General features: G+C 43.6%; 2 protein-coding genes across 6 annotated transcripts; one reads left to right on the top strand and one right to left on the bottom strand.

Moving 5' to 3' along the window:
- The first annotated feature begins 476 nt into the window (after positions 1–476).
- Positions 477–15685, top strand: LOC115139204 (zinc finger protein 410-like). 5 transcript variants are annotated; one of them, XM_029676344.2, is made up of 11 exons: positions 477–565; positions 1618–1669; positions 1817–1949; positions 2138–2323; positions 3423–3668; positions 4741–4903; positions 4982–5163; positions 5716–5805; positions 6377–6496; positions 6733–6852; positions 14248–15685. In XM_029676344.2, the coding sequence occupies exons 2-11, from the start codon at positions 1637–1639 to the stop codon at positions 14346–14348; spliced, it is 1374 nt and encodes a 457-aa protein (XP_029532204.1). In that variant the 5' UTR covers positions 477–565; positions 1618–1636; the 3' UTR covers positions 14349–15685. The 5 variants fall into 5 exon arrangements, with proteins under 5 accessions (XP_029532204.1, XP_029532207.1, XP_029532208.1 ...); XM_029676347.2 differs by having other exon boundaries at positions 3423–3644; XM_029676348.2 differs by lacking the exon at positions 14248–15685 and adding an exon at positions 8539–8724.
- On the bottom strand, positions 15161–27734 carry LOC115139205 (ectonucleoside triphosphate diphosphohydrolase 5-like). Its single transcript, XM_029676349.2, has 13 exons — positions 26860–27734; positions 26513–26592; positions 26249–26392; positions 26035–26110; positions 25504–25539; positions 24481–24569; positions 24164–24243; positions 23974–24035; positions 23567–23668; positions 23051–23194; positions 22046–22102; positions 15784–15899; positions 15161–15616 (listed from the first exon to the last, which is right to left on the bottom strand). The coding sequence occupies exons 1-13, from the start codon at positions 27110–27112 to the stop codon at positions 15533–15535; spliced, it is 1323 nt and encodes a 440-aa protein (XP_029532209.1). The 5' UTR covers positions 27113–27734; the 3' UTR covers positions 15161–15532.
- Between the last annotated feature and the right edge of the window lie 239 nt (positions 27735–27973).

Consider the following 27973-nt stretch of genomic DNA (forward strand, 5'->3'; position numbering starts at 1 on the left):
GGCTGTAGCGTGCTATGTCGAGCGGGTGTCCACACTAAGTTCGGTATCGATATGGTGCTCCTGGGGGAGCCCGGGGCCACCAGGTCGCTTAAGGAGGGGTGCACCGGCCCAGGTCGGAAACGAAGCAGGTCAAAGCCCCCGTGCCATCCAGTAGTGGGATAGCGCCTGTGAGTAGCCGCTGCAGTGCAACCGTAGCAAGAAATCGAAACCTAATCTTTTTTTTATTGATTTAGTTGTATTTTGTTAGAAATAATGTATTTCTCGGTGGATACTACTGCGATGCAAAAACTCGAGCATTACAAAGAGTACAATAGAAAGCAGACGAACACATTTACTTTTCTCTGGAAATGGATAATTATACCGGCCCCTACCGACGAAGGGAGAGTATAGTAGCTACAATATTTATAACAGCTGATGTTACCACACAAGAACCAGCAGATGTCAGTAATCAAAAGGTTTTGCGTTTATATTTTAGCAACGAAACCCGGAAGTACTCGTTTTGTCCCTCAAGTATTCCCGTAGAACTGGGGTCTACCAAATTTCTATGTACAAATAAGAAAACAAGGTAAAGCGTATAAATTAATATTTCGAAAGTAATTTATCTTAGTAGTTTGATTAAAGTGTATATGTGTGACATATACTGACTGTTGAGAAGCTTTGTTTTGGCATAAGAAGCTAACATGCTATTAACGGCAACAAATCAAACGCTAACAACAAACTCGCCGGCTATCTAAACTAGCCACAGTTTTCAATCGACCTTTTTAGCTGAGATGGGAATGAATGTTGGCCAGTAACAAGGTACTCTGTTGTAGCTGGTGACGTTTGTTCATTTTTGTAGGGGTATAATTTGTGGAACGTTCCAACAGGAATCTGTTCCCAAAACTTTGTAAAGTACAAGGTAGCCAACAAACAACGATTACAAAGTAGCATGATTAATTCACCTAGCTAACTAGCTGCCGAACAGGCATCAACTCACCACGCAGCTTATTCTTAATGTTTGTCCATAAGCTACCAGAGTGAGGACAGAGATTCTTCGGAATAAACGTGTTTAGTGAAAAACGTAATTAAATAGCCCACTCCCTACGGTTACCTGGTATCTTATTATGCCGCAATACAACTGTGTATGCGTTGTTTGTTGGCAACCTTTTTATTTACGACGTTTTGTAACAGATTCCTGTTGGAACGTAACACATTATACCCACCCTTTTTGGACAGAACAGTGGTGTCTTGCTAGCTAGGCGGCCATCTTTATTGATGCTGCATTAGTTAAACATTTAAACATAGCTAGAGGCTGTACAAGTTAGCCAGCTAACTCGGTAATTTACAGAGATACCTGCAACTATGCGAAGCTTGTTGCGTGATTAACACTGAGCTAACGGGCTAACAGCTCAGTTGTTCATTAATAAACTTCGTATCTAGCATGCACTTATTGTTTTGTTGAAATGTCGGTTGCTAGTTTCAACAAGTTATACAGTTAGCTAGTCCATTTAGGTTGACTATGACTTAATGAATGGGAAGCACAGGATGCTGATGATTATTCTCACCCCCACTCTAATAAGATATCTCAGTTAACAGCTAATTTTGCTCAGTAATGGAAAGTGTGATTCATCCCTACAGATCTCTCAAGGCGTAATCCATGCTTTCAGATGAGCTTGACTCCAAACCCGAGGTAAGCGCTCCACATTGTTCACCTGCCGACACTAATACATAGTAGTATGTATTTGTGGTCTTCCATTTGCACATACAGATCCACCCTTAGCTACAGAACTGTTTGATGAATTATCTTGCTTCCTCTCCCTCTCCTCTGCTTCTGCAGCTGCTGGTTCAGTTTGTCCAGAACGCTTCCATCCCTCTGGGGCAGAGTCTGGAGGACTCTGATCCCAAACACACCTGCCTTCCCCTGCTGGCCCCTGCAGATAGCTCCCTGTGCACACAGCTGGCCCTGACAGGTCATACAGATCCAGCAATCATCACAGACAATGACTGGAAATCATCATAGACAATCTGCCATACAATAACCTTGTGTTTTTCAGATTATATATTGCTACTTGGACTAAATCTCTCTTAGAACCTACTGTCTCATTGGTTCTCTAGCCAACTAATTACTCCACTAATGTAATCTGTGATTGGCTCCCAGAGGGTGGTCTCAGCCATGTGTCAGCGAGGTCTCTGTCCCTGTCAGAGTTTGGGGGAGCAGAGCAGAGCCCCATGGAGGTGCACCCCCATCCCCGCAGCCCTCACACACCCCCCAGCCCATCTCCTGTCCTCCATGACCTGCAGCGGTCAGAGAGCAGCTCCTACGTCCTCCTCAACCTCGCCAAAGGTACGGAGACGCAGGGCCCAAGCAACCATATTAAATACAGTTTTATTGGTCCCATGCGCCGAATACAAAAGGTGTAGACTTTACAGTGAATTGCTTACTTACGAGCCCATTCCCAACAATGCACAGTTAAAAAGTACACTGATTTAAGTGGATTTAGTGACATCAATAGGAGATCATAGACTGACCAGGTGAATCCAGGTGAAAGCTATATCATTTACATAACTATTCACACCCCTCAATACTTTGTAGACACACCTTTGGCAGTGATTACAGCTAATTAGACAAATTCAAAAGGCACTTGCACATCTGAGGTGGCTTTGTTGCACGTGCATGGTAACAGTGTAATAACATGAGAGAAAAAGAAACCTGCACACTGCACTTGCTAGTATCACTGCTCTTTAATAAGCTTTGTGTCGGCCTCAAGGCCTTTATTTTTTTTAAAGCTCTGGTGAAGGCCAATACATACAGCTTAATAAAGAGCAGTGATGCTAGCAAGAGCAGTGTGCAGGTTTCCTTTTTCTCAATTCATTTGTAAAAAAATAATTTCACTTTGACATTATGGGGTATTGTGTGTAGGCCAGTGACCAAAAATCTAAATTTCATACATTTTAAATTCAGCCTGTAATACAACAAAATGTAGAAAATGTCAAGGAGTGTGAATACTTTCTGAAGGCACTGTTATGTAACACTTAACAGTTCTATCAATTATATTTCTACACAGACAGCCCCCCTTCCTTCAGGGCATGCCTGATTATTGTGCTGTAATGTGAATATATGTATTGAAATTAATTCTTTACTTAACCGTTATCTGTACTGTGGTGTGACAAAGCAGCGTTGCAAATAAACAACAAGGGTTATCATCTCATCTCCTCTGCACACTCTGTGGCAGACTCTGTCTCTGCCGGGCAAATTATCCCATTTATTGTCTTATGACTTTGTTTTCTTTACATTTTAGGGCTGAGATAACATGTGACAAGGACACTTCATCATGCCCTGACAAACTCTCTCCCTCCTTGTCTCCCTCTCCCTTCACCTCTAATTTTCTGTCTCTCCCCCCGTCCTCTCCATCCCTCTCCTCCCTTTCTCCTTCTCTCTCCAGGCCTAGCAGCCTCTTCTGAGCCACTAATCTTTTCAGCGGATGGGACAGAGGAGGAGGAAGAGGAGGTGATCTTGTCCGGGGACTGTTGTGTGGATGGCACTGCCCCCTGGTACCTGCGGGTACAGGAGTTGGCACACGACAGCCTCATCGCAGCAACGCGTGCACAGCTGGCTAAAGATGCCAAGGCTAGCCAGGATGCCAGGGCTGGGAATGGCAGTAACAGTAATGTCACTGACTTTAATGGGTGTGGGTAAATTGCCTTTAATGGGTGTGGGTAAATTGACTTTAATGGGTGTGGGTAAATTGACTTTAATGGGTGTGGGTAAATTGACTTTAATGGGGGTGGGTAAATTGGCTTTAATGGGTGTGGGTAAATTGACTTTAATGGGGGGGTGTAAATTGACTTTAATGGGGGTGTGTAAATTGACTTTAATGGGCGTGGGTAAATTGACTTTAATGGGGGTGTAAATTGACTTTAATGGGGGTGTGTAAATTGACTTTAATGGGCGTGGGTAAATTGGCTTTAATGGGGGTGTAAATTGACTTTAATGGGGGTGTGTAAATTGACTTTAATGGGCGTGGGTAAATTGGCTTTAATGGGGGGTGTAAATTGGCTTTAATGGGGGTGTAAATTGACTTTAATGGGGGTGTGTAAATTGACTTTAATGGGCGTGGGTAAATTGGCTTTAATGGGGGGGTGTAAATTGGCTTTAATGGGGGGGTGTAAATTGACTTTAATGGGGGTGTGTAAATTGACTTTAATGGGGGTGTGTAAATTGACTTTAATGGGCGTGGGTAAATTGACTCTAATGGGCGTGGGTAAATTGACTCTAATGGGCGTGGGTAAATTGACTCTAATGGGCGTGGGTAAATTGACTCTAATGGGCGTGGGTAAATTGACTTTAATGGACGTGGGTAAATTGACTTTAATGGACGTGGGTAAATTGACTTTAATGGGCGTGGGTAAATTGACTTTAATGGGCGTGGGTAAATTGACTTTAATGGGCGTGGGTAAATTGACTTTAATGGGCGTGGGTAAATTGACTTTAATGGGCGTGGGTAAATTGACTTTAATGGGCGTGGGTAAATTGACTTTAATGGGGGTGTGTAAATTGACTTTAATGGACGTGGGTAAATTGACTTTAATGGACGTGGGTAAATTGACTTTAATGGACGTGGGTAAATTGACTTTAATGGTAGTTCATTGCCACCAACGGATCACTGACTGAAGAGCAGGTGTGACATTTAGCTGATACTGACTATATAACAGGAAGACTTCTGTTTATGATATCACATCCCCTCTGTTTCTGTTGCCTAGGTGACCACCTGCCCAGCTTCCCGTTGGAGGGTGTGAAGAGAGAGCAGCCGACGAGGACCAATCGTACGCTTTCTTCTAAACAGAACCTCCGCTGCTCCTTTGAGGGCTGCTATAGAACCTTCACTTGGCCTGCTCACCTCAAATACCACCTCAAAACACACAGGTACACACACACACCACACACACACACACACACACTCAAATATCACCTCAAATGTTAATGTGTGTGTGTGTGTGTCAGGAACGACCGTATGTTCCGGTGTGGGGCGGAGGGCTGTGGGAAAAGTTTCTACGTGCTGCAGCGTCTTCAGGTCCACATGAGAACTCACAACGGAGACAAGCCTTTTTTCTGCAAGGAGAAGAACTGTGGCAAGAAGTTCACCACCGCAGGAAACCTCAAGAACCACAAACGCACACACACAGGTGGGGACAGTGACACACACTTAGAGGTACACAGCAGTAGAGCACATAAACCGGAGCGACATCTGTTTTAGTCTGCTCTGTATCCTGTAGTACAGCATAGAAGTAAAGTGAATGTCTTTCATATGTTTCAGATGTTTTCAGTGCTGTGGAAAGACATGTGCTTAGTGTAGGAGAGTGGTATAATGCTTGCTCTGTGAGAAAGTGTTATGATTCATGTGTGTTGTCTACATTTGAGAAGCCTTAATATGTACCTTCTAGCGTGTGATCTTTAATTGGTGTGTGTGTGTTGTCTATAGGTGAGAAGCCTTAATATGTACCTTCTAGCGTGTGATCTTTAATTGGTGTGTGTGTTGTCTATAGGTGAGAAGCCTTAATATGTACCTTCTAGCATGTGATCTTTAATTGGTGTGTGTGTTGTCTATAGGTGAGAAGCCTTAATATGTACCTTCTAGCGTGTGATCTTTAATTGGTGTGTGTGTTGTCTATAGGTGAGAAGCCTTAATATGTACCTTCTAGCGTGTGATCTTTAATTGGTGTGTGTGTTGTCTATAGGTGAGAAGCCTTTCTTGTGTGAAGCAGGTGGCTGTGGTCGTTCCTTTGCAGAGTACTCCAGTCTACGCAAACACATGCTCGTACACTCAGGTGAGAACACCACACCCACAGATAGGTTCATAACATCTGAATTGACCTACTAGGATAGGGGTCTTGGTCCTGGAGGGCCGCAGGCACTTCATGTTTTTGATTTAACAGACCTGGAAGACCAGGTGTGTTGAATTTAGGCAATCACTGAAATGATCAATTAGCTCAGTTGGTCAGGTGTGGTGCCTGTGGCACTCCAGGAAAAGGTTTGCCCACCCCTGTACTAGCATTTAAACACAGTTTGAGCTTTTCATTCTATACATAGTGAAATGACAACAGCTAGGTTGCTTTGTTAACTACCGGTATTTTAACAACTGAATATGTGGAAGTCGAGTTCCTACCGTGCACGAGCACAGTTCAAAAATGTAATTGTGGTAACAGTCAGTTAGATAACTTTAGCTTCAGTCTGTGTCACTGGTTGCATCTCAAATGGTACCCTATTCCCTATATAGTGCACTCTTTTTTTTTGTTGATCAGAGCCCAATGGCCTTGTGCTCAAAAGTAGTGCACTTTATAGGGAATATGGTGCCATTGGAGACAGTGATAACTGTCCCTGTGTATGAATGTGTTCTAGGAGAGAAACCCCACCAGTGTGGTGTCTGTGGAAAGACGTTCTCTCAGAGCGGCAGCAGGAACGTCCACATGAGGAAGAGACACGGAGAGGAGGTGCTGGGGAACGAGGGCAGAGAAACAGGTAGCACAGACACACACAAATTACGGCAATGGTCACCAACCCTGGTTACAAGCATTACAGGGCGTGCAGGCTTTTCTTCCAATTCCAACACACTACATATAATTCAGCCGTAGCCTTGGAGTTTACCTGTGTGTGTCTATGTATAACCGGCTCGTTGTATTCCATTTGGAATGCTCGATATAACACACACACACACCTCTGTAATGAACAGTATGGCACCTCTGTGTGATTGACAGGCGAGGCTCTGACACACAGCAGTTTGCTGGAGGCTGATGGGTCACCTGACGACACTATGGTCACCATGACTACGGGGGTGGAGCCCATGAACCTACACCACGCCATGCTGCGAGAACAAGGTAGTCACACACACAGTCATACAAAACGTTTCACAAATGCAAAACCCCAATAAATCACATTTATTTGTCAAATGCGCCTAATCAACTGGTGTAGACTTTACCGTTGAATGTTTAACACAGTCCAATCCCAATACTCTTAAAGGGATAGTGTGGGGATTTCTGGGGACACAAATGACGTACCACACATTTCCCGATGCTCCTGCAACAACCTTTATTTAATTTAGAGCATAGTTTAATTACATTTACATTTTACATTTAAGTCATTTAGCAGACGCTCTTATCCAGAGCGACTTACAAATTGGTGCTTTCACCTTATGACATCCAGTGGAACAGCCACTTTACAATAGTGCATCTAAGTCTTTTAAGGGGGGGAGAAGGATTACTTTATCCTATCCTAGGTATTCCTTAAAGAGGTGGGGTTTCAGGTGTCTCCGGAAGGTGGTGATTGACTCCGCTGTCCTGGCGTCGTGAGGGAGTTTGTTCCACCATTGGGGGGCCAGAGTAGCGAACAGTTTTGACTGGGCTGAGCGGGAACTGTACTTCCTCAGTGGTAGGGAGGCGAGCAGGCCAGAGGTGGATGAACGCAGTGCCCTTGTTTGGGTGTAGGGCCTGATCAGAGCCTGGAGGTACTGAGGTGCCGTTCCCCTCACAGCTCCGTAGGCAAGCACCATGGTCTTGTAGCGGATGCGAGCTTCAACTGGAAGCCAGTGGAGAGAGCGGAGGAGCGGGGTGACGTGAGAGAACTTGGGAAGGTTGAACACCAGACGGGCTGCGGCGTTCTGGATGAGTTGTAGGGGTTTAATGGCACAGGCAGGGAGCCCAGCCAACAGCGAGTTGCAGTAATCCAGACGGGAGATGACAATTAATTGTTTAATTTCGCCTTACTAAGTATTGTTGATATAGTTTCATATCTCGTTGCTCTTCCGAACGGTAATAATGGCAGTGAATTGCTGAATGGAGGATTGCTAAAGTAGGCCGCAGCAAAGCCTAAGTCTGCTAAGGTGATCCAAACTTTTCTTGAAGAGTTTGCCGTACGACAGCTGCCGTTTTTTCAATCCAACAAGTAGGACATGTCCATCACACTTATACCCGCATTGAGTAATTCTTGGACAACAGACTTCTTTCCTCTGTACGCTCATACAATTCCATTGTCATATCTGATCACGCCCCTCTTACTTTAGAGCTATCAGTTGGTGGTGGGACTGAGCCAGTTGGTGTTGGGACTGAGCCAGTTGGTGTTGGGACTGAGCCAGTTGGTGTTGGGACTGAGCCAGTTGGTGGTGGGACTGAGCCAGTTGGTGGTGGGACTGAGCCTGTTGGTGGTGGGACTGAGCCTGTTGGTGGTGGGACTGAGCCTGTTGGTGGTGGGACTGAGCCTGTTGGTGGTGGGACTGAGTTTTAATACGCGCTTGCTGTCTGAAAGTTTTTTGATAACTTCCTGACTGCTCAGATGTGATGTTTTTATAGCTAATGACAACACCCCGACATTTCAGCATCTGTTCTGTGGGAGACTTTTAAGGCCTACATTAGTGGTCAAGTAAAATCATACACTAGTTTTGAAACAATTGATTCAGTCTCCAAGCTTCAATTGGAGGAACCTATTACCATGGAAGATTGTAATTAAAGGTGGTAAATGTCCTGGACCAGATGGATACCCAATATAATTAGTCCCATATTGGCCCACAGCTGGGGCTCATTGAGTCCTACAGTGCCACTGACACGGCCTGCAACGAAAACATGCGGTCTCTCCTTCACTGCAGCCGAGGTGAGTAAGACATTTAAACGTGTTAACCCTCGCAAGGCTGCAGGCCCAGACGGCATCCCCAGCCGCGCCCTCAGAGCATGCGCAGACCAGCTGGCCGGTGTGTTTACGGACATATTCAATCAATCCCTATACCAGTCTGCTGTCCCCACATGCTTCAAGAGGGCCACCATTGTTCCTGTTCCCAAGAAAGCTAAGGTAACTGAGCTAAACAACTACCGCCCCGTAGCACTCACTTCCGTCATCATGAAGTGCTTTGAGAGACTAGTCAAGGACCATATCACCTCCACCCTACCTGACACCCTAGACCCACTCCAATTTGCTTACCGCCCAAATAGGTCCACAGACGATGCAATCTCAACCACACTGCACACTGCCCTAACCCATCTGGACAAGAGGAATACCTATGTGAGAATGCTGTTCATCGACTACAGCTCGGCAGCTCGGGCCGCCTCCAGCTGGTGAGGGTAGGCAACAACATCTCCTCCCCGCTGATCCTCAACACGGGGGCCCCACAAGGGTGCGTTCTGAGCCCTCTCCTGTACTCCCTGTTCACCCACGACTGCGTGGCCACGCACGCCTCCAACTCAATCATCAAGTTTGCGGACGACACAACAGTGGTAGGCTTGATTACCAACAACGACGAGACGGCCTACAGGGAGGAGGTGAGGGCCCTCGGAGTGTGGTGTCAGGAAAATAACCTCACACTCAACGTCAACAAAACTAAGGAGATGATTGTGGACTTCAGGAAACAGCAGAGGGAACACCCCCCTATCCACATCGATGGAACAGTAGTGGAGAGGGTAGCAAGTTTTAAGTTCCTCGGCATACACATCACAGACAAACTGAATTGGTCCACTCACACAGACAGCGTCGTGAAGAAGGCGCAGCAGCGCCTCTTCAACCTCAGGAGGCTGAAGAAATTCGGCTTGTCACCAAAAGCACTCACAAACTTCTACAGATGCACAATCGAGAGCATCCTGGCGGGCTGTATCACCGCCTGGTACGGCAACTGCTCCGCCCTCAACCGTAAGGCTCTCCAGAGGGTAGTGAGGTCTGCACAACGCATCACCGGGGCAAACTACCTGCCCTCCAGGACACCTACACCACCCGATGTTACAGGAAGGCCATAAAGATCATCAAGGACATCAACCACCCGAGCCACTGCCTGTTCACCCCGCTATCATCCAGAAGGCGAGGTCAGTACAGGTGCATCAAAGCTGGGACCGAGAGACTGAAAAACAGCTTCTATCTCAAGGCCATCAGACTGTTAAACAGCCACCACTAACATTGAGTGGCTGCTGCCAACACACTGACATTGACACTGACCCAACTCCAGCCACTTTAATAATGGGAATTGATGGGAAATTATGTAAATATATCACTAGCCACTTTAAACAATGCTACCTTATATAATGTTACTTACCCTACATTATTCATCTCATATGCATACGTATATACTGTACTCTATATCATCGACTGCATCCTTATGTAATACATGTATCACTAGCCACTTTAACTATGCCACTTTGTTTACATACTCATCTCATATGTATATACTGTACTCGATACCATCTACTGTATGCTGCCCTATACCATCACTCATTCATATATCCTTATGCACATATTCTTTATCTCCTTACACTGTGTATAAGACAGTAGTTTTGGAATTGTTAGTTAGATTACTTGTTGGTTATTACTGCATTGTCGGAACTAGAAGCACAAGCATTTCGCTACACTCGCACTAACATCTGCTAACCATGTGTATGTGACAAATAAAATTTGATTTGATAAGAGTTTCTGGATAAATTAGCCCCGCTCTTGATGAATGTTTATTGAATCCTTTAAATCAGTCTCTCTCCCTCTATCCTTAAAACAGGCCTCCATTTCAATTATATTGAAAATGAATAAAGACCCTCTCTCCTGCATGTCCTATCGCCCAATCGCACTGCTCAATGTAGATGTTAAGCTCTTGGCTAAACTATTAGCTATGCATTTGGAGTCGGTCTTACCATCTGTTATTTCCTCTGACCAAGCAGGTTTTATTTAAAAAAAATAGACATTCTTTCTCATATCAGATGACTCTTTAATGTTATGTATAATCCTTCTATCTCAAAGCTCCCAGATATTCTAATCTCGCTAGATGCTGAGAAAGCTTTTGATAGAGTGGAGTGGGGCTACCTTTTTCATACCTTAGAAAAGCCCCAAGACCACTGAACATCTAATCAAATTGCTACCCAGACTACTTGCATTGCCTCTCTTCTTTTGCACTGCTGCTACTCTCTTGTTATTATCTATGCATAAGTTACTTTAATAACTCTACCCACATGTGTATATCACCTCAATAACCTCTACTAACCGGTGCCCCGCACATTGACTCTGTACTGGTGCCCCCTTTATATAGCCTCGCTATTGCTATTTTACTGCTGCTCTTTAATAATTTGTTACTTTATTTCTTATTTTTTTTTAGGTTTTTTTCTTTATTAACTGCTTTGTTGGTTATGGCTTGTAAACAAGCATTTCACTGTTGTATTTGGCGCATGTGATGCATTTTTCAAACCATCCCCAACAATAAAAGGTATTATTTCTTATAGCTATGATCAAATTTACTCTCTTCACAATCCTCCATTCGCAGCTATTAAAACTTTATGGGAACATAAAGTTTGAGTTTACTGATGACACAAGGGAAGATATTCTGCACTGTGTCCACTCCTCTTCTATTTGTGCCAAACATGGTTTGATCCAATGCAACATCCTACACCGCTCTCACTGGACTAAACTTTGTCCCGAAGCAAGCACCAATTAACCTGGAGCTAGCCCATGCTAGGCCCATCAGCCACTCCCTCCTGGACCCCTTTTACTGCCTGTACGGAACCCCGCCAATTCTTCACGACTGGACTACCGACGTTATCTGCTCGAGGGGGTTACTCAACTGGCTCCTACGTCGCGACGTCCCCTGAATGCCCATCCGCTAGCATGCTAGCCGCGGCCCGCTAGCTGTCTAGAGCATATCGGACTGTTAGCTAATAGGTCCACCGGCCAATTTCTCGTGCCACTATCTATTTTGCCAATCGGCCTGGGCCCCTTTTACCACACAAAGCCCTGCTTATCCATCACGACTGGACTACCTACGTAATCTGCCCAATGTTTTTTTTTCTTCCAACGGGCCCCTTCGTCGTGACGTCCCCTGAATGCCCATCTGCTAGCCTGCTAGCCGCGGCCCGCTAGCTGTCCAGAGCATATTGGACTGTTAGCCGAATAGATCCATTTGCCAATTGGACTGGACCCCTCTGCTACACGGAACCCTACTAATCCATCATGACTGGTCTATCGACGGATCCGCACGATGAGGCTAAAACAGACTTTCCTCCGTCGCGACGTCCCTCTAAGGCCCTTCTGCTAGCTTGCTATCCCCGTTCTGCTAGCTGTCTGAATCGCCGTGTCTCCAGCCAGCCCAACCATTCACTGGACCCTTATGATCACTTGGCTACGCATGCCTCTCCCTAATGTCAATATGCCTTGTCCATTACTGTTCTGCTTAGTGATTATTGTTTTATTTCATTGTAGAGCCTCTAGCCCTGCTCAATATGCCTGAAGCATATCCAATCCAAAATTAAATCTAGAATCTCCTTTGGGAACAAAGTATCCTTCACTCATGCTGCCTAACATACCCTCGTAAAACTGACCATCCTACCGATCCTCGACTTCGGCGATGTCATTTACAAAATAGCCTCCAACACTACTCAACAAATTTGGAAGCCGTCTATCACAGTGCCATCCGTTTTGTCACTAAAGCCCCATATACTACCCATCATTGCGACCTGTACTCGCTCGTTGGTTGGCCCTCGCGTCATACTCGTCGCCAAACCCACTGGCTCCAAGTCATCTACAAGTCTCTGCTAGGTAAAGCCCCGCCTTATCTCAGCTCACTGGTCACCATAGCAGCACCCACCCGTAGCACGTGCTCCAGCAGGTATATCTCACTCGTCACCCCCAAAGCCAATTCCTCCTTTAGCAGACTTTCCTCCAGTTCTCTGCTGCCATTGACTGGAACGAACTGGAAAAATCACTGAAGCTGGAGACTCATATCTCCCTCACTAGATTTAAGCACCAGCTGTCAGAGCAGCTCACAGATCACTGCACCTGTACATAGCCCATCTGTAATATAGCCCACCCAACTACCTCATCCCCATACTGTATTTATTTATTTTCCTTGCTCCTTTGCACCCCAGTATCTCCACTTGCACATTCATCTTCTGCATGTCAATCACTCCAGTGTTTAACTGGTATATTGTAATTACTTTGCCACAATGGCCTATTTATTGCCTTTACCTCCCTTATCTTACCTCATTTGCACACACTGTATATAGATTTTTTTCTACTGTATTATTGACTGTTTATTCCATGTGTAACTCTGTGTTGTTGTATGTGTCGAACTGCTTTGCTTTATTCTTGGCCAGGTCGCAGTTGTAAATGAGAACTTGTTCTCAACTAGCCTACATGGTTAACTAAAGGTGAAATAAAAATGTAATTTAAAAAATCAGGCTTTCTAACATCAATCCTGATGTGGACCTTGTCAGCGACAGGTGTCGGCAAGCTCCTGCTTCATTAATACATATGTTTTGTTCCTGTTCTTCTCCTCTGCATAGCTATTGGTCTGTCATATTTGATACCACATCTAAACTATTACAAGTGCATTTTGCTCCTACTTCCATAACATTATTTGGGGTATTACTTGATACTATAAGACTACCAAAATACATATCTAACTGTGTAGCCTTTGAGTTTGGCAAGAAGGTTGAATTTACTTCTGTGGAAGTCGCCCTCTCCTTCTGATTTTGTGTGGATTAAAGAAATCTTACATTTCAGAAGATAGAATATACCCTATGGGGTTCTCCTGACAAATTCTACCAAATGTGGTAACCTTTCTTCACCTATGTAGAGACATTGCAATTTCCCTCTACAGTAAACTGCCTACCTAACCTTTGTATTTAATTGATCTACCTTAGAAAAATTATAATAAGACAGGCTAATATTAAACACTTTGTTTTGAAGACAAGCCATGTTTAAGTTTTTTATTTTCGTATGGGCGTATATATTCCTACCTCATCAAAAAGCATGATCCCATGGTATATCGAATGTATAAAACCACATGTGCAATGTAGTGTATTTCAAGCATTGTTTACTGTAACTGAAATACATTTTTTTTAAAGGGATAGTGCCAGATTCTGGAAATCTGTTTTTTCCACCTACGTGGATTTATATGAACTCGTGGATACCATTTATATGTTTGTCTAGTATGATGGAAGTTAGCTTGCGCGCTAATAATAACTAGCATTAGAGCTATGACTGGAAGTCTACCATTAGCTGTGTAGAACTGAACTTCCTTCATACTGGATGCAGAGACATACAAATTGTATCCATGAGCTCGTCTGACTCTGCGTAAGTATAAAAACGGTTTATTTGCCAGATCCCTTTAACAGTTAGCGATGGTGTTATATTTTTCAGGACTCAAACCAAGGGCATCGTCCAAAACCACAGGGGGATATATAGCCTAACTATGGCCATGTTATTTAATTACCCCCCTGTGCCTTCTGTCTCGTCTAACTCATTTTTTCTTCCCTTCGTTTTAGGCTCGGCAGACTCCGTGGTCGTTCTCTCTCAACCCCATGACCTGGTCACCATGACAACGACAAGCCACACATACGCAGAGGATGTGGTGGCTTTGCTGTAGTCAAGGCTGTTGTGCAAATCTCTGTTCACACTTCAGGAAAGTAATTTGAGGCAGAATTCTACATGTACTCTCTGCATCCTTCACCGTGCCTGCTTTAAGACAGGCAGCCCAATTCTGATATTTTTTTTCACTAATTGGTCTTTTGACCAATCAGATAAGATCTGAAATTATGTGATTGGTCAAAAGACCATATTTAGCCCTGTAGATATGTAATTAGCTGCTGAGGGTTTTATGAGAAGACGGTGTAAAATGTTCTAGAGCTTGTACAGACAGACAACTTTTTCTGTAGTTTATAAATATAAGGAATTATCAGGTGACTTTCCAAAGAAATAAAGACAGGTATACATATGTTTTATTAATTAACAATGTGTTTGTCATTGTTAAACAACATACTAAATCAACTCTGTAAGCTTGCCTGGGTGCAGATAAGGCTAAAATGCAGTGATCTTTCTTTTGCTAAACAATATTAAGGCTGATGCTTTTTAGCTTAATTCATATTAATCAAGAGCTCGCATCAATTCCTATCGTTGAAGTTTAGCACTAAAGCGCGATTTGAAATTCAAGGCAATGTTTCCACATTGAGACTTCATTCACGGCTCAATCGGAAATGATCATTTCTCAATCGCACTATGGAGCTGAACTTCTGCAATGCTCAATAGCTGACATAAAACTATTTGAAAATGTACATTTAAATGTGCTCCACAGAAATGTACTCAGTCCCCAATCATTAAGGAAACCGTTTCAAACTCACAAGCTGCTATTGGAATGAAAGCACAGCTGCACATAGAACAATGGCACACTCTACACACATACCAGCTTCTATTTTTTTATTGAAATCAAAATATCCAGATTTGTACAGTAACAAAACTGTTGAGTTTCAGCCCCCAGTGCTTTAATAGATACGTGTATATAATACAAGGCTACAGTATAGCAGCCAGTCACATGAAAACAACAGACCTACTGAACTATAGTACCAGTTATGTGTGTTGGGTAACAAAATAGTTGTAACAATTGTAATGTCATCTCAAATGTAAAATGCAAATATGGCATATCTTTAAAACATTACATTTCACAAGACACAAAGGCTTATCAGTTTAAAACAAGTATTCCTCAGTCCATTTCTTGTTGAGCACCATGTAAACCACTGATCCCACCTGCCCACCCAACCCTGTGGCTTATGTCTCTCAGTGGATCTTTAGGTTCTGGAAGTGTTTGAACGTGGCACCTAACGCCCAGCTTGTCTCAATATTGTTCACCTTCTTAGTCAGCTGGAGAAAGGAGACACACCAAATCACTCATGCCTTTTTGTATTTATTTAAGTAAAAATGTCTAACAGATCTTGTCTGACCATTTCTTTGTTGCTAGCTTTAAAAAGTGTGGTTTTGCGTTACTGAATTGCCAAAAGGACTATTCCATTATGACTTGGCGGTCTCACCTGCAGTACAGTGTTCTCTTTGAAGCCGAAGCCATCTTTGAGCAGACAGGTGATGTAGGTCATGTCCATACACAAGAAGGGGCTGACAGGACGGTACTTAGACATCTTGTTACACACTGGAATAAGAAACAAATCCATTGCCAGATCAGTGCAGTAAAGGGAAACGAGGAGAGGTGACTCCCGTAAGCCATTAAGACTTCTCAAGCATAGAATCTATCCCTTACTGCGCTATCAGAGCTGCATAGCTGTTGTTTTGATGGTGTGGGAAGGAAACCGTGTTTGAGCAGACAAATCCACAGGCGGCTCCCGGCATTATACAAGGCCTAAGCCTTGTGCCCACAAGTATGTATGCGTTCTACCAGAAGTCCATTCATTTCAATGGGAGGCAATTCACACAGCTGGGACTCATCTGACAGATTGCGGTGCGTGCATTGTGTTTTTGAATTATTTTTTGCTCAGAAATCCTGGGGGGCCAAGTTAGGGAACCCTGCACAACACAGTAATGATAAATCCATTCCTATGGACAGTATTTCTATTACATATATTTGAAATATGTATTTCAATTACTTCTGAGTATTTTGACATTTGTATTACATTGGGCTGAATTACACTCCAATGTGCTATGTAACAAAATACTTTCAAGAGCTGTCATTTGTATTTTCAAAATAGAAAATACTTTTCTATCCCATTTTTTATAACGGTTGACCATTTTGTTGCTCCCTTTCACCTGGAGTTGGCATCAGGAGTCTGTCTAAATTAACCTAATGGAATTGTATATGTAAAAATGAACAATTGCAAAGCATGCAGAGTATTATTCTAATGATATGCGGCATGAAACAAGGCCAATAATAATACACAGTGTGCTAAGCAGTTCATTTTGGTATGTTACTCATTTTTTTGCATTTACATTTTGGTCATTTAGCAGACACTTATCCAGAGTAACTTACAGTCAGGGCACTCAACTAAGGTAGATAAAATTAAATGTTACTGAGAATGTTGCTGTTCAGGCCGGCTACTTGCAAATGCATTTATGTATTTTAAAATACAAAATAGAGTTGAAGTTGGGAGTTTACATACACTTAGGTTGGAGTCATTAAAACTTGTTTTTCAACACCTCCACAAATTTCTTGTTAACAAACTATAGTTTTGGCAAGTCGGTTAGGACATCTACTTTGTGCATGACATAGGTCATTTTTCCAACAATTGTTTACAGACAAGATTATTTCACTTATAATTCACTGCATCACAATTCCAGTGGGTCAGAAGTTTACATACACTAAGTTGACTGTGCCTTTAAACAGCTTGGAAAATTCCAGAAAATGATGTCATGGCATTAGAAGCTTCTGATAGGCTAATTGACATCAATGAGTCAATTGGAGGTGTGTCTGTGGATGTATTTCAAGACCTAAATCAAATCAAATTTTATTTGTCACATACACATGGTTAGCAGATGTTAATGCGAGTGTAGCGAAATGCTTGTGCTTCTAGTTCCGACAATGCAGTGATAACCAACAAGTAATCTAACTAACAATTCCAAAACTACTGTCTTATACACAGTGTAAGGGGATAAGGAATATGTACATAAGGATATATGAATGAGTGATGGTACAGAGCAGCATACAGTAGATGGTATCGAGTACAGTATATACATATGAGATGAGTATGTAGACAAAGTAAACAAAGTGGCATAGTTAAAGTGGCTAGTGATACATGTATTACATAAGGATGCAGTCGATGATGTAGAGTACAGTATATACGTATGCATATGAAATGAATAATGTAGGGTAAGTAACATTATATAAGGTAGCATTGTTTAAAGTGGCTAGTGATATATTTACATCATTTCCCATCAATTCCCATTATTAAAGTGGCTGGAGTTAGGTCAGTGTCAATGACAGTGTGTTGGCAGCAGCCACTCAATGTTAGTGGTGGCTGTTTAACAGTCTGATGGCCTTGAGATAGAAGCTGTTTTTCAGTCTCTCGGTCCCAGCTTTGATGCACCTGTACTGACCTCGCCTTCTGGATGATAGCGGGGTGAACAGGCAGTGGTTCGGGTGGTTGATGTCCTTGATGATCTTTATGGCCTTCCTGTAACATCGGGTGGTGTAGGTGTCCTGGAGGGCAGGTAGTTTGCCCCCGGTGATGCGTTGTGCAGACCTCACTACCCTCTGGAGAGCCTTACGGTTGAGGGCAGAGCAGTTGCCGTACCAGGCGGTGATACAGCCCGCCAGGATGCTCTCGATTGTGCATCTGTAGAAGTTTGTGAGTGCTTTTGGTGACAAGCCGAATTTCTTCAGCCTCCTGAGGTTGAAGAGGCGCTGCTGCGCCTTCTTCACGACGCTGTCAGTGTGAGTGGACCAATTCAGTTTGTCTGTGATGTGTATGCCGAGGAACTTAAAACTTGCTACCCTCTCCACTACTGTTCCATCGATGTGGATAGGGGGTGTTCCCTCTGCTGTTTCCTGAAGTCCACAATCATCTCCTTAGTTTTGTTGACGTTGAGTGTGAGGTTATTTTCCTGACACCACACTCCGAGGGCCCTCACCTCCTCCCTGTAGGCCGTCTCGTCGTTGTTGGTAATCAAGCCTACCACTGTTGTGTCGTCCGCAAACTTGATGATTGAGTTGGAGGCGTGCGTGGCCACGCAGTCGTGGGTGAACAGGGAGTACAGGAGAGGGCTCAGAACGCACCCTTGTGGGGCCCCGTGTTGAGGATCAGCGGGGAGGAGATGTTGTTGCCTACCCTCACCACCTGGGGGCGGCCCGTCAGGAAGTCCAGTACCCAGTTGCACAGGGCGGGGTCGAGACCCAGGGTCTCGAGCTTGATGACGAGCTTGGAGGGTACTATGGTGTTGAATGCCGAGCTGTAGTCGATGAACAGCATTCTCACATAGGTATTCCTCTTGTCCAGGTGGGTTAGGGCAGTGTGCAGTGTGGTTGAGATTGCATCGTCTGTGGACCTATTTGGGCGGTAAGCAAATTGGAGTGGGTCTAGGGTGTCAGGTAGGGTGGAGGTGATCTGGTCCTTGACTAGTCTCTCAAAGCACTTCATGATGACGGAAGTGAGTGCTACGGGGCGGTAGTCGTTTAGCTCAGTTACCTTAGCTTTCTTGGGAACAGGAACAATGGTGGCCCTCTTGAAGCATGTGGGAACAGCAGACTGGTATAGGGATTGATTGAATATGTCCGTAAACACACAGGCCAGCTGGTCTGCGCATGCTCTGAGGGCGCGGCTGGGGATGCCGTCTGGGCCTGCAGCCTTGCGAGGGTTAACACGTTTAAATGTCTTACTCACCTCGGCTGCAGTGAAGGAGAGACCGCATGTTTTCGTTGCAGGCCGTGTCAGTGGCACTGTATTGTCCTCAAAGCGGGCAAAAAAGTTATTTAGTCTGCCTGGGAGCAAGACATCCTGGTCCGTGACTGGGCTGGGTTTCTTCTTGTAGTCCGTGATTGACTGTAGAGCCTGCCACATGCCTCTTGTGTCTGAGCCATTGAATTGAGATTCCACTTTGTCTCTGTACTGACGCTTAGCTTGTTTAATAGCCTTGCGGAGGGAATAGCTGCATTGTTTATATTCGGACATGTTACCAGACACCTTGCCCTGATTAAAAGCAGTGGTTCGCGCTTTCAGTTTCACGCGAATGCTGCCATCAATCCACGGTTTCTGGTTTGGGAATGTTTTTATCGTTGCTATGGGAACGACATCTTCGACGCACGTTCTAATGAACTCGCACACCGAATCAGCGTATTCGTCAATATTTCCATCTGACGCAATACGAAACATGTCCCAGTCCACGTGATGGAAGCAGTCTTGGAGTGTGGAGTCAGCTTGGTCTGACCAGCGTTGGACAGACCTCAGCTTAGGAGCCTCTTGTTTTAGTTTCTGCCTGTAGGCAGGGATCAGCAAAATGGAGTCGTGGTCAGCTTTTCCGAAAGGGGGGCGGGGCAGGGCCTTATATGCGTTGCGGAAGTTAGAGTAACAATGATCCAAGGTTTTACCACCCCTGGTTGCGCAATCGATATGCTGATAAAATTTAGGGAGTCTTGTTTTCAGATTAGCTTTGTTAAAATCCCCAGCTACAATGAATGCAGCCTCCGGATAAATGGTTTCCAGTTTGCAAAGAGTTAAATAAAGTTCGTTCAGAGCCATCGATGTGTCTGCTTGGGGGGGGATATATACGGCTGTGATTATAATCGAAGAGAATTCTCTTGGAAGATAATGCGGTCTACATTTGATTGTGAGGAATTCTAAATCAGGTGAACAGAAGGATTTGAGTTCCTGTATGTTTCCTTCATCACACCATGTCTCGTTAGTCATGAGGCATACGCCCCCGCCACTCTTCTTACCAGAAAGATGTTTGTTTCTGTCGGCGCGATGCGTGGAGAAACCCGTTGGCTGCACCGCATCAGATAGCGTCTTCCCAGTAAGCCATGTTTCCGTGAAGCAGAGAACGTTGCAGTCTCTGATGTCCCTCTGGAATGCTACCCTTGCTCGGATTTCGTCAACCTTGTTGTCAAGAGACTGGACATTGGCAAGAAGAATGCTGGGGAGTGGTGCGCGATGTGCCCTTTTTCGGAGTCTGACCAGAACACCGCCTCGTTTCCCTCTTTTTCGGAGTCGTTTCCTTGGGTCGCTGCATGAGATCCATTCCGTTGTCCTGTTTGTAAGGCAGAACACAGGATCCGCGTCGCGGAAAACATATTCTTGGTCGTACTGATGGTGAGTTGACGCTGATCTTATATTCAGTAGTTCTTCTCGACTGTATGTAATGAAACCTAAGATGACCTGGGGTACTAATGTAAGAAATAACACGTAAAAAACCAAAAAACTGCATAGTTTCCTAGGAACGCGAAGCGAGGCGGCCATCTCAGTCGGCGCCGGAAGGACGCCTTCTAACTCAGTGCCTCTTTGCTTGACATCATGGGAAAATCCAAAGAAATAAGCCAAGACCTCAGGAAAAAAAATTGTATACCTCCACAAGTCCGGTTTATCCTTGGGAGTCATTTCCAAATGCCTGAAAGTACCACGTTCATCTGTACAAACAATAGTACGCAAGTTTAAACACCATGGGACCACGCAGCCGTCATACCGCTCAGGAAGGAGATGTGTTCGGTCTCCTAGAGATGAACGTACTTTGGTGCGAAATGTGCAAATCAATCCCAGAACAACAGGAAAGGACCTTGTGAAGATGCTGGAGGAAACAGGTACAAAAGTATCTGTAGCCACAGTAAAATGAGTTCTATATTGACATAACCTAAAGGCCGTTCAGCAAGGAAGAAGCCACTGCTCCAAAAAAGCCAGACTACGGTTTGCAACTGCACATGGGGACAAAGATTGTACTTTTTGGGGAAATGTCCTCTGGTCTGATGAAACAAAAATAGAACTGTTTTGCCATAATCAACATCGTTATGTTTGGAGGAAAAAGGGGGAGGCTTGCAAGCCGAAGAACACCATCCCAACCGTGATGAACGGGGGTGGCAGCATCATGTTGTGGGGTTGCTTTTCTGCAGGAGGGACTGGTGCACTTCACAAAATAGATGGCATCATGAGCAGGGAAAATTGTGGATATATTGAAGCCACATCTCAAGACATCAGTCAGGAAGTTAAAGCTTGGTCACAAATGGGTCTTCCAAATGGACAATGACCGCAAGCATACTTCCAAAGTTGTGGCAAAATGGCTTAAGGACAACAAAGTCAAGGTATTGGAGTGGCCATCACAAAGCCCTGACCTCAATCCTATAGAACATTTGTGGGCAGAACTGAAAAAGCGTGTCTGAGCAAGGAGGCCAGCCAGCTGTCAGGAGGAATGAGCCGAAATTCACCCACCTTATTGTGGGAAGCTTGAGGAAAGCTACCCAAACATTTGACCCAAGTTAAACAATTTACAGGCAAATGCTACCAAATACTAATTGAGTGTCTAAACTTCTGACCCACTGGGAATGTGATGAAAAAAATAAAAGCTGAAATAAATTATTCTCTCTACTATTATTCTGACATTTTACATTCTTAAAATAAAGTGAAAATCCTAACTGACCTAAGACAGGGAATTTTTACTTACAATAATTGTGAAAAACTGAGTTTAAATGTATTTGGCTGATGTGTATGTAAACTCCCGACTTCAACTGTACATGTATTTTATTTTCATTTCAAAATAGAAGTATTTGGTTGTTTATTTTGATACATCGATCCTTATGCTATTTTGTCATTTTTGCCCATCTCTGGCTATGCATATCATTACTCATCAGACTTAACTCGTTCTCACCCTCTTTAGCTCCCTTCTTAAAGTCTCTGACCTCCAGCATTCCTCCTTGGGTCCCATCTGAAAGAGTAGAAAGACGGGGGTCGTTAATCTTTCCTTCAGAAACACTGTCATTACACTGTATCATTCATTACAATGAGAGCAGGGCTACACAGTACATCTCCATCATACTAATAGGGCCTGCAACCTTTCTCATCATGTTACTCACTGACGAGTCGACGACCACGGACACCACTCTAATAACAACCTAGAACTCATCACACCACTGAGTCTGAGTCAGTTACTTCAGAAATTAGTCATTGTTCCCTGTCGAGGGAGGAGGGGAATGAATCTCCTTCTAGGAGTCATTATACTAACTGTGTGTGTGTGTCCTCTCACTAACCCCGTTTATACCTGGTTCTAACATGTATCATTTGTCCTGATCTTATCCACATTCCAATTGTTCCCACATTGAAGCCATTGCATCTACACATGGTAGTAAAATGGGTCTCTTATCCGTCCACTGTGTCAGCATTGTGACTAGATATCCGGGTCCGCTCTGTATGAAAATTATTTTACAGATATTTGAAAATATTACTTATTTCTTTTAAGACACACATTGATGTCATAAATCAATGGTATAACGTGTCAATGTTTGTAGAGGGCGGGATAATGATGATTTAAATAGTTTCACTGTCCCCATCTTTCTACACTTTAGTAAATTGGAGAAGATAAAATATATACCCTACAGGGCTCTTCTGACATTCTCCCGAATGTGGCAACCTTTCTTTACCTATGTAGAGACAGTGCAATTATAACAATCATAGAGCCCCTCACTACCTCCGGAGGTGGTCAGGAAGGTCTGATCACAATGTGTCTTAATCGTCTACACCTGTCTAAAATTGTGGGCACAATCAGAATGTGGACAAGATCAGGACAAAGGACGAATGTCGGAACCAGGTATAAACAGGGCTACAAATGCGTCCACTGCTTGGATGTAGTAGAAGTTGTGTGTGTGTGTGTTCTCACCAATAAGGCCTGCGTCCACGGCTCTGTCAAAGTAGTAGGAGAAAGCATAGAACACACTGGTGTCTTTCAACTCATAGGGCTGGTGAACTATTCCCTTTACTACCTTCAACACCTCCTGGTAACACAGCTTGTATCCTGCATAACCTGGGACAGGGACCGAAACAGGATACTGTTATGAGCTCAAGTTTTTTAATCAATGCAATGTAGTTGTATAGCACTTTCATACACATTTGTGACAGACTGCTTTACAGAAACCCCAGGTAAACCCTAGTACCCTGCATAGTAAGACACTTTGAGAGGTACCAAGTTCAGCATGCTACGTGTTTTGTTGCCACCAAAATAACTGTTCCAAGGTACATTTTACACACACCATACGTAAAATGTATGCACGCATGACTAAGTCGCTTTGGATAAAAGCGTCTGCTAAAGGGCAGATATATTATTATTAAGGTTGTTCGACTACAGTACATATTTGATGGCAGTTCTAGCAGATCCAGTGAGTTGGTTGACTCTCACCATCAGGTATCCCGCTGACTGTGTAGGTGAGTCCTCCAAAGCTCCACTCCTCTCTGAACTTCTTGGGCAGACAGGCGCTTTTGAACACTCTCCACTCCAACCCTGTAGCGTAAAGTAACAAAATAATGATGAATGGGGGTCTATGAATAACAGAAAAGTAAAAAGCATGTTCTAAAACCTATATTGTGTGTGAATTGGGGATTCTAACATGCTGATGATGATATGTAAATGAATGTTAGGGGTCGATTCAATCTGTATTGCTGAAGTTCAGCGTTATAGCGCAATTGAAATTTAAAGGTAATTTCCGATTGAGCCGACATACCCAGCGTTTACTGTGTGTGAACGCAGTGTCCGCTAACGCGGGAACACTGCCTTTAAATTTCTATCGAAGTATATCGAGCCATCACCTTCTGCCCCCAGTGCTCCTAGGGCTGCCAGTCTGGCTGCCATCAGTCCATTACCCAGATAGCTGTCAATCAAATCAATCAATTAATAGTTATTTGGATAGTACTTTTACAAACTATTACGGGTTTGTTGTATAGAACAATTACTTGTGACTGTTTATACTTTCTGCATCAGTGGATATAGAATGTTTACCTGTGAGTGTACAGTTCATATGTAGAGTTGAACATGTCAAATCTGGCAATGTAGTCAGCAGGAGAACTTACAATGGTTTTCTGCACAGGAAAAATAAATATGTGAACAAATGTAATTAACATTCCAGAAAAAATTAAATACATGTATGTCTAACTGATCTTGTGCCTGGCAAATTAAATGTATGCATGCATGACTAAGTCGCATTGGATAAATGGCATATGTTATTTTATTATTCATATTCAAATATAAACACTGTATCAACATAGTGTAGAAGCACAATATTGAAAATAAATCAGGTTGTACAAATGAACCCTAACCTTGGATTTGGGTAGAAAAGTGATTTGAGTTGATCCACCCCCCAGATCTAGAATCCCCACTGTGTTCCTGGTCTCAGCATACAGGTGACCTAAAAAAAAATATTTCCCATTTGAATCAACTTTATTGACAAGTTCCCTCTGAAGACCGTGAGATAGGAATCAGTCACACTTGTGATTTGGTACAGCCCAGGATCTGTATCCAGAGGTGTGAAACACTCTATAGAGATCTGAGAAAGATGATAGGAATCCCTTTCAGGAATAAAACCCTGCTCAATATCGACTCTGGCTATACAAGTTGAGGTTAACTTCTGGAGAGCCAGGGTTTATGAGAAGAAGAAAAAATGCCATTGCCATTTCAGATGTCTTTGAATGAGTGTGTGTGTGTGTGTATGTATACACACACAAGTTTATAATTTTAAAAGGCTAATTGATCATTAGAAAACCCTTTTGAAATTATGTTAGCACAGCTGAAAACGGTTGTGCTGATTAAATACAATACAACTGTCCTTCTTTAGACTAGTTGAGTATCTGGAGCATCAGTATGCTGATGCTCCAGATACTCAACTAGTCTAAAGAAGGATTATTATTGTTTCTTTAAATCAGCACAACCGTTTTCAGCTGTGCTAACATAATTTCAAAAGGGTTTTCTAATGATCAATTAGCCTTTTAAAATGATAAACTTGGATTAGCTAACACAACGTGACATTGGATCACAGGAGTGATAGTTGCTGATAATGGGCCTCTGTACGCCTATGTAGATATTCCACGAAGAATCTGCCGTTTCCAGCTACAATAGTCATTTACAACATTAACAATGTCTACACTGTATTTCTGATCAATTTGATGTTATTTTAATGGACAAAAAATTAGCTTTTCTTTCAAAAAACAAGGACATTTCTAAGTGGCCCAAAACTTTTGAACGGTAGTGTATATACATATGGCCAACACTACACCCTTAGATAATTCGATTATAACCAAGAATGCATTACAATATGTGCTATGACAAGAAGTTACAAGTCTCACCTGTCAAAAAGTTCACAGTAACCCACGCCAAAATTCCTATGAGAACAAAAAAGTTCAATTGAAGTGGGGTTAATACTGATCTAACAATGCAGTTTAGTGCACTTAACTTACAACTTGTTTGACATGCATAAGCATTCGTTTTACATCTGTGAGAGGGCTATCATTTGAGAGACGTGGTGAAAATGCTGACAAATCAATTACACAATGACACCACACGAGGCTTGGTAAGCCACTAAATCCATTCACCACATAATTACACGTTTTTGAGATGTAACCAACACGGCCTCTAACGAAAACAACCCTCTTTTTCCAACAGCATCATCATAACAGATCAGGGTAATCTACAGTAATTTAGTAAAATAGCCTCAGGAAAACCAACACAATGAAAAAGAAAGAGCACAGCAAGCTGTAGAATGAGAACAGTGACTGATGCTATCAGGAGGAGAGCACTGTTGAAGCCTGCAACTGAAGTGCTGATGAATAGGTTTGACTGGAGGTTTACTGGGGGGTTATTGGGAGACGAGACGTTACCTTCATTTGTACCATCCATTATGCTGACGCTGTCGTCTGGGACGAAGAAGGGAGATTCATCAAACACGTCCTGCACCTGAGGGGTGGAGTGGGAAGATGGAGAGAGACAACAGAAAGAGTGAATGTAGTGTCAACACCTTCGGCAGTGCCATACTTGATTTAATAGTGCTGTACACTAGCCCCGTATCAGACCTAGCAGTGCCTTAGCCAGTACCTGTTCCAGCAGAGCCTGGGCTTTCTCTGGGGGCAGCAGCCTGAATCCTGCTGTAGCTTTCAGGACCAGTGGGGTTCTCTTCCAATCCAGCTGCGGGACAGTCTTCTTTGCCACCTTAAGAAGCTGCCTCACTGTGTACCCACCCTGGTGAGATAATGTGGTTGTGATGATGATGAGGAATTTGAGTAAAATCTATTTGAAGTGTTTTGGGAATATTGGAATATCACTTGCTGCATCGACAATTACAACCACTGCTGTACTCACCAGTTCAGGCATGTCTGCGTATGCCGACAGACCAGGCTTGATGGAATGGAACATCTCATTATCCAACACTGGTAACTCCTCTGTCAGAAAAAATATACAAATGAACCATTAGTCAACAGATAAAGAAATACAGTTGAAATGACAAAATCCACTCGAATCAATAAGCATTTAATCTACAATTTGCAAACATTAATGATGTTTTATGAAGATGGGCATTTAGTGTAATATTCATTGACTAGGATCTAATAATAAACATATTTAATTTAGGTTAATAAATGGGCAATTCAATACCACAACATTGCATACAGTAACACATCTGGGAGCATCAGAATGTTAACATAACTTACCAGGGTCTTTCTGTATGAAGGTGTAGACATGGATGCGTGTCCCAGTGCTGCCAGCGTCAAACATTACCCCGTAGAAGATCCGGCTGGAGTTGGCCGGACGGCTGAGGCTGGGGAGGAGGTTACCCAGGCTGGCTGAGAAATCCAGGACAGAAGCCTTGGGCTGGAGCTGGGCATGGGACAGCCCTGTCAGAGCCAACACAACCAGAACCAGAGACAGGACCACTGCAGGTAGGAGCGGAGCCTGGAGAGACATCTTCACTCTGGCGAAGGAGCAGGAGATGAGTGTCCCTCTGATGGGTATGAAGCCAAGAGATTAGGCTAAACCTGATGGACTAATGGGTATCTTAGTCAACTCAACTAATAGAAGAGTGGAGACTGAGGCAGTTGTGTAGAGGAAAGTTTAGTTTAGCCAACAGCACGCTAGATAGCCTAATTGACACTGCTTCTGAGTCCTGATTTAACTGGATAGAAGATACAACTAGAAGCAACAACCAACAGAAGAGCCCCAAAGCAATAACATGCAGTTATATGCCCTTTGACCACACCCTAACTAGCCATTCACCAATCAGAAGTGAGCCCTCTGGAGGATGAAGCGCACACTTCCACCTTGACACTTCCATTAGCAGGATTATGTTAGACAAATGTACAGTACTCCCCCTCCCCCTGGTTCCTACATTCGCTTTTGAGCCAGGAGTGTTACCAAATCTGTGTTATATTCATTAGTTATGTTGTAGCCAATTGTCAGTGGTGAAAAAAGTACCCAATTGTCTTACTTGAGTAAAAGTAAAGATACTTGACAATTAAAAGTCACGCGAGATGGGCCGCACAACAAACTTCCAATGGTGGCGAGAGGATGGCGATGGAGCGACTCCTTCCCCAGTCACGGCTCGAGCCCAGCCCCGCTTCGCACCCCAGCCCGACCGACCAACCCAGCCCTTAGAGCCAATCCTTATCCCGAAATTACGGATTTTTTTGACAATTTCCCTTACCTACATTGTTATAACATGCTGTTCACCTTGGAGACCTACTGTAGATATGGGTACGGCACAGCATGAGATTTACACCCTCTCCCCAGATTTTCAAGGGCCAGGGAGAGGTCACCGGACGTGGCCAA

Source organism: Oncorhynchus nerka, linkage group LG13 (genome assembly GCF_034236695.1).
Source record: "Oncorhynchus nerka isolate Pitt River linkage group LG13, Oner_Uvic_2.0, whole genome shotgun sequence".
Classification (NCBI taxonomy): domain Eukaryota; kingdom Metazoa; phylum Chordata; class Actinopteri; order Salmoniformes; family Salmonidae; genus Oncorhynchus; species Oncorhynchus nerka.

Coding starts and splice junctions, on each gene's coding strand:
- LOC115139204 (XM_029676344.2), top strand. CDS start 1,637: ATGCTTTCAGATGAGCTTGACTCCAAACCCGAG. Junction 2,324..3,422: donor CCTCCTCAACCTCGCCAAAG/GTACGGAGACGC, acceptor TTCTCTCTCCAG/GCCTAGCAGCCTCTTCTGAG. Junction 6,853..14,247: donor CGCCATGCTGCGAGAACAAG/GTAGTCACACAC, acceptor CCTTCGTTTTAG/GCTCGGCAGACTCCGTGGTC.
- LOC115139205 (XM_029676349.2), bottom strand. CDS start 27,112: ATGTCTCTCCAGGCTCCGCTCCTACCTGCAGTGGTCCTGTCTCTGGTT. Junction 26,111..26,248: donor CCCAGGCTCTGCTGGAACAG/GTACTGGCTAAG, acceptor TCCACCCCTCAG/GTGCAGGACGTGTTTGATGA. Junction 15,617..15,783: donor AAGAGAACACTGTACTGCAG/GTGAGACCGCCA, acceptor TCCTTTCTCCAG/CTGACTAAGAAGGTGAACAA.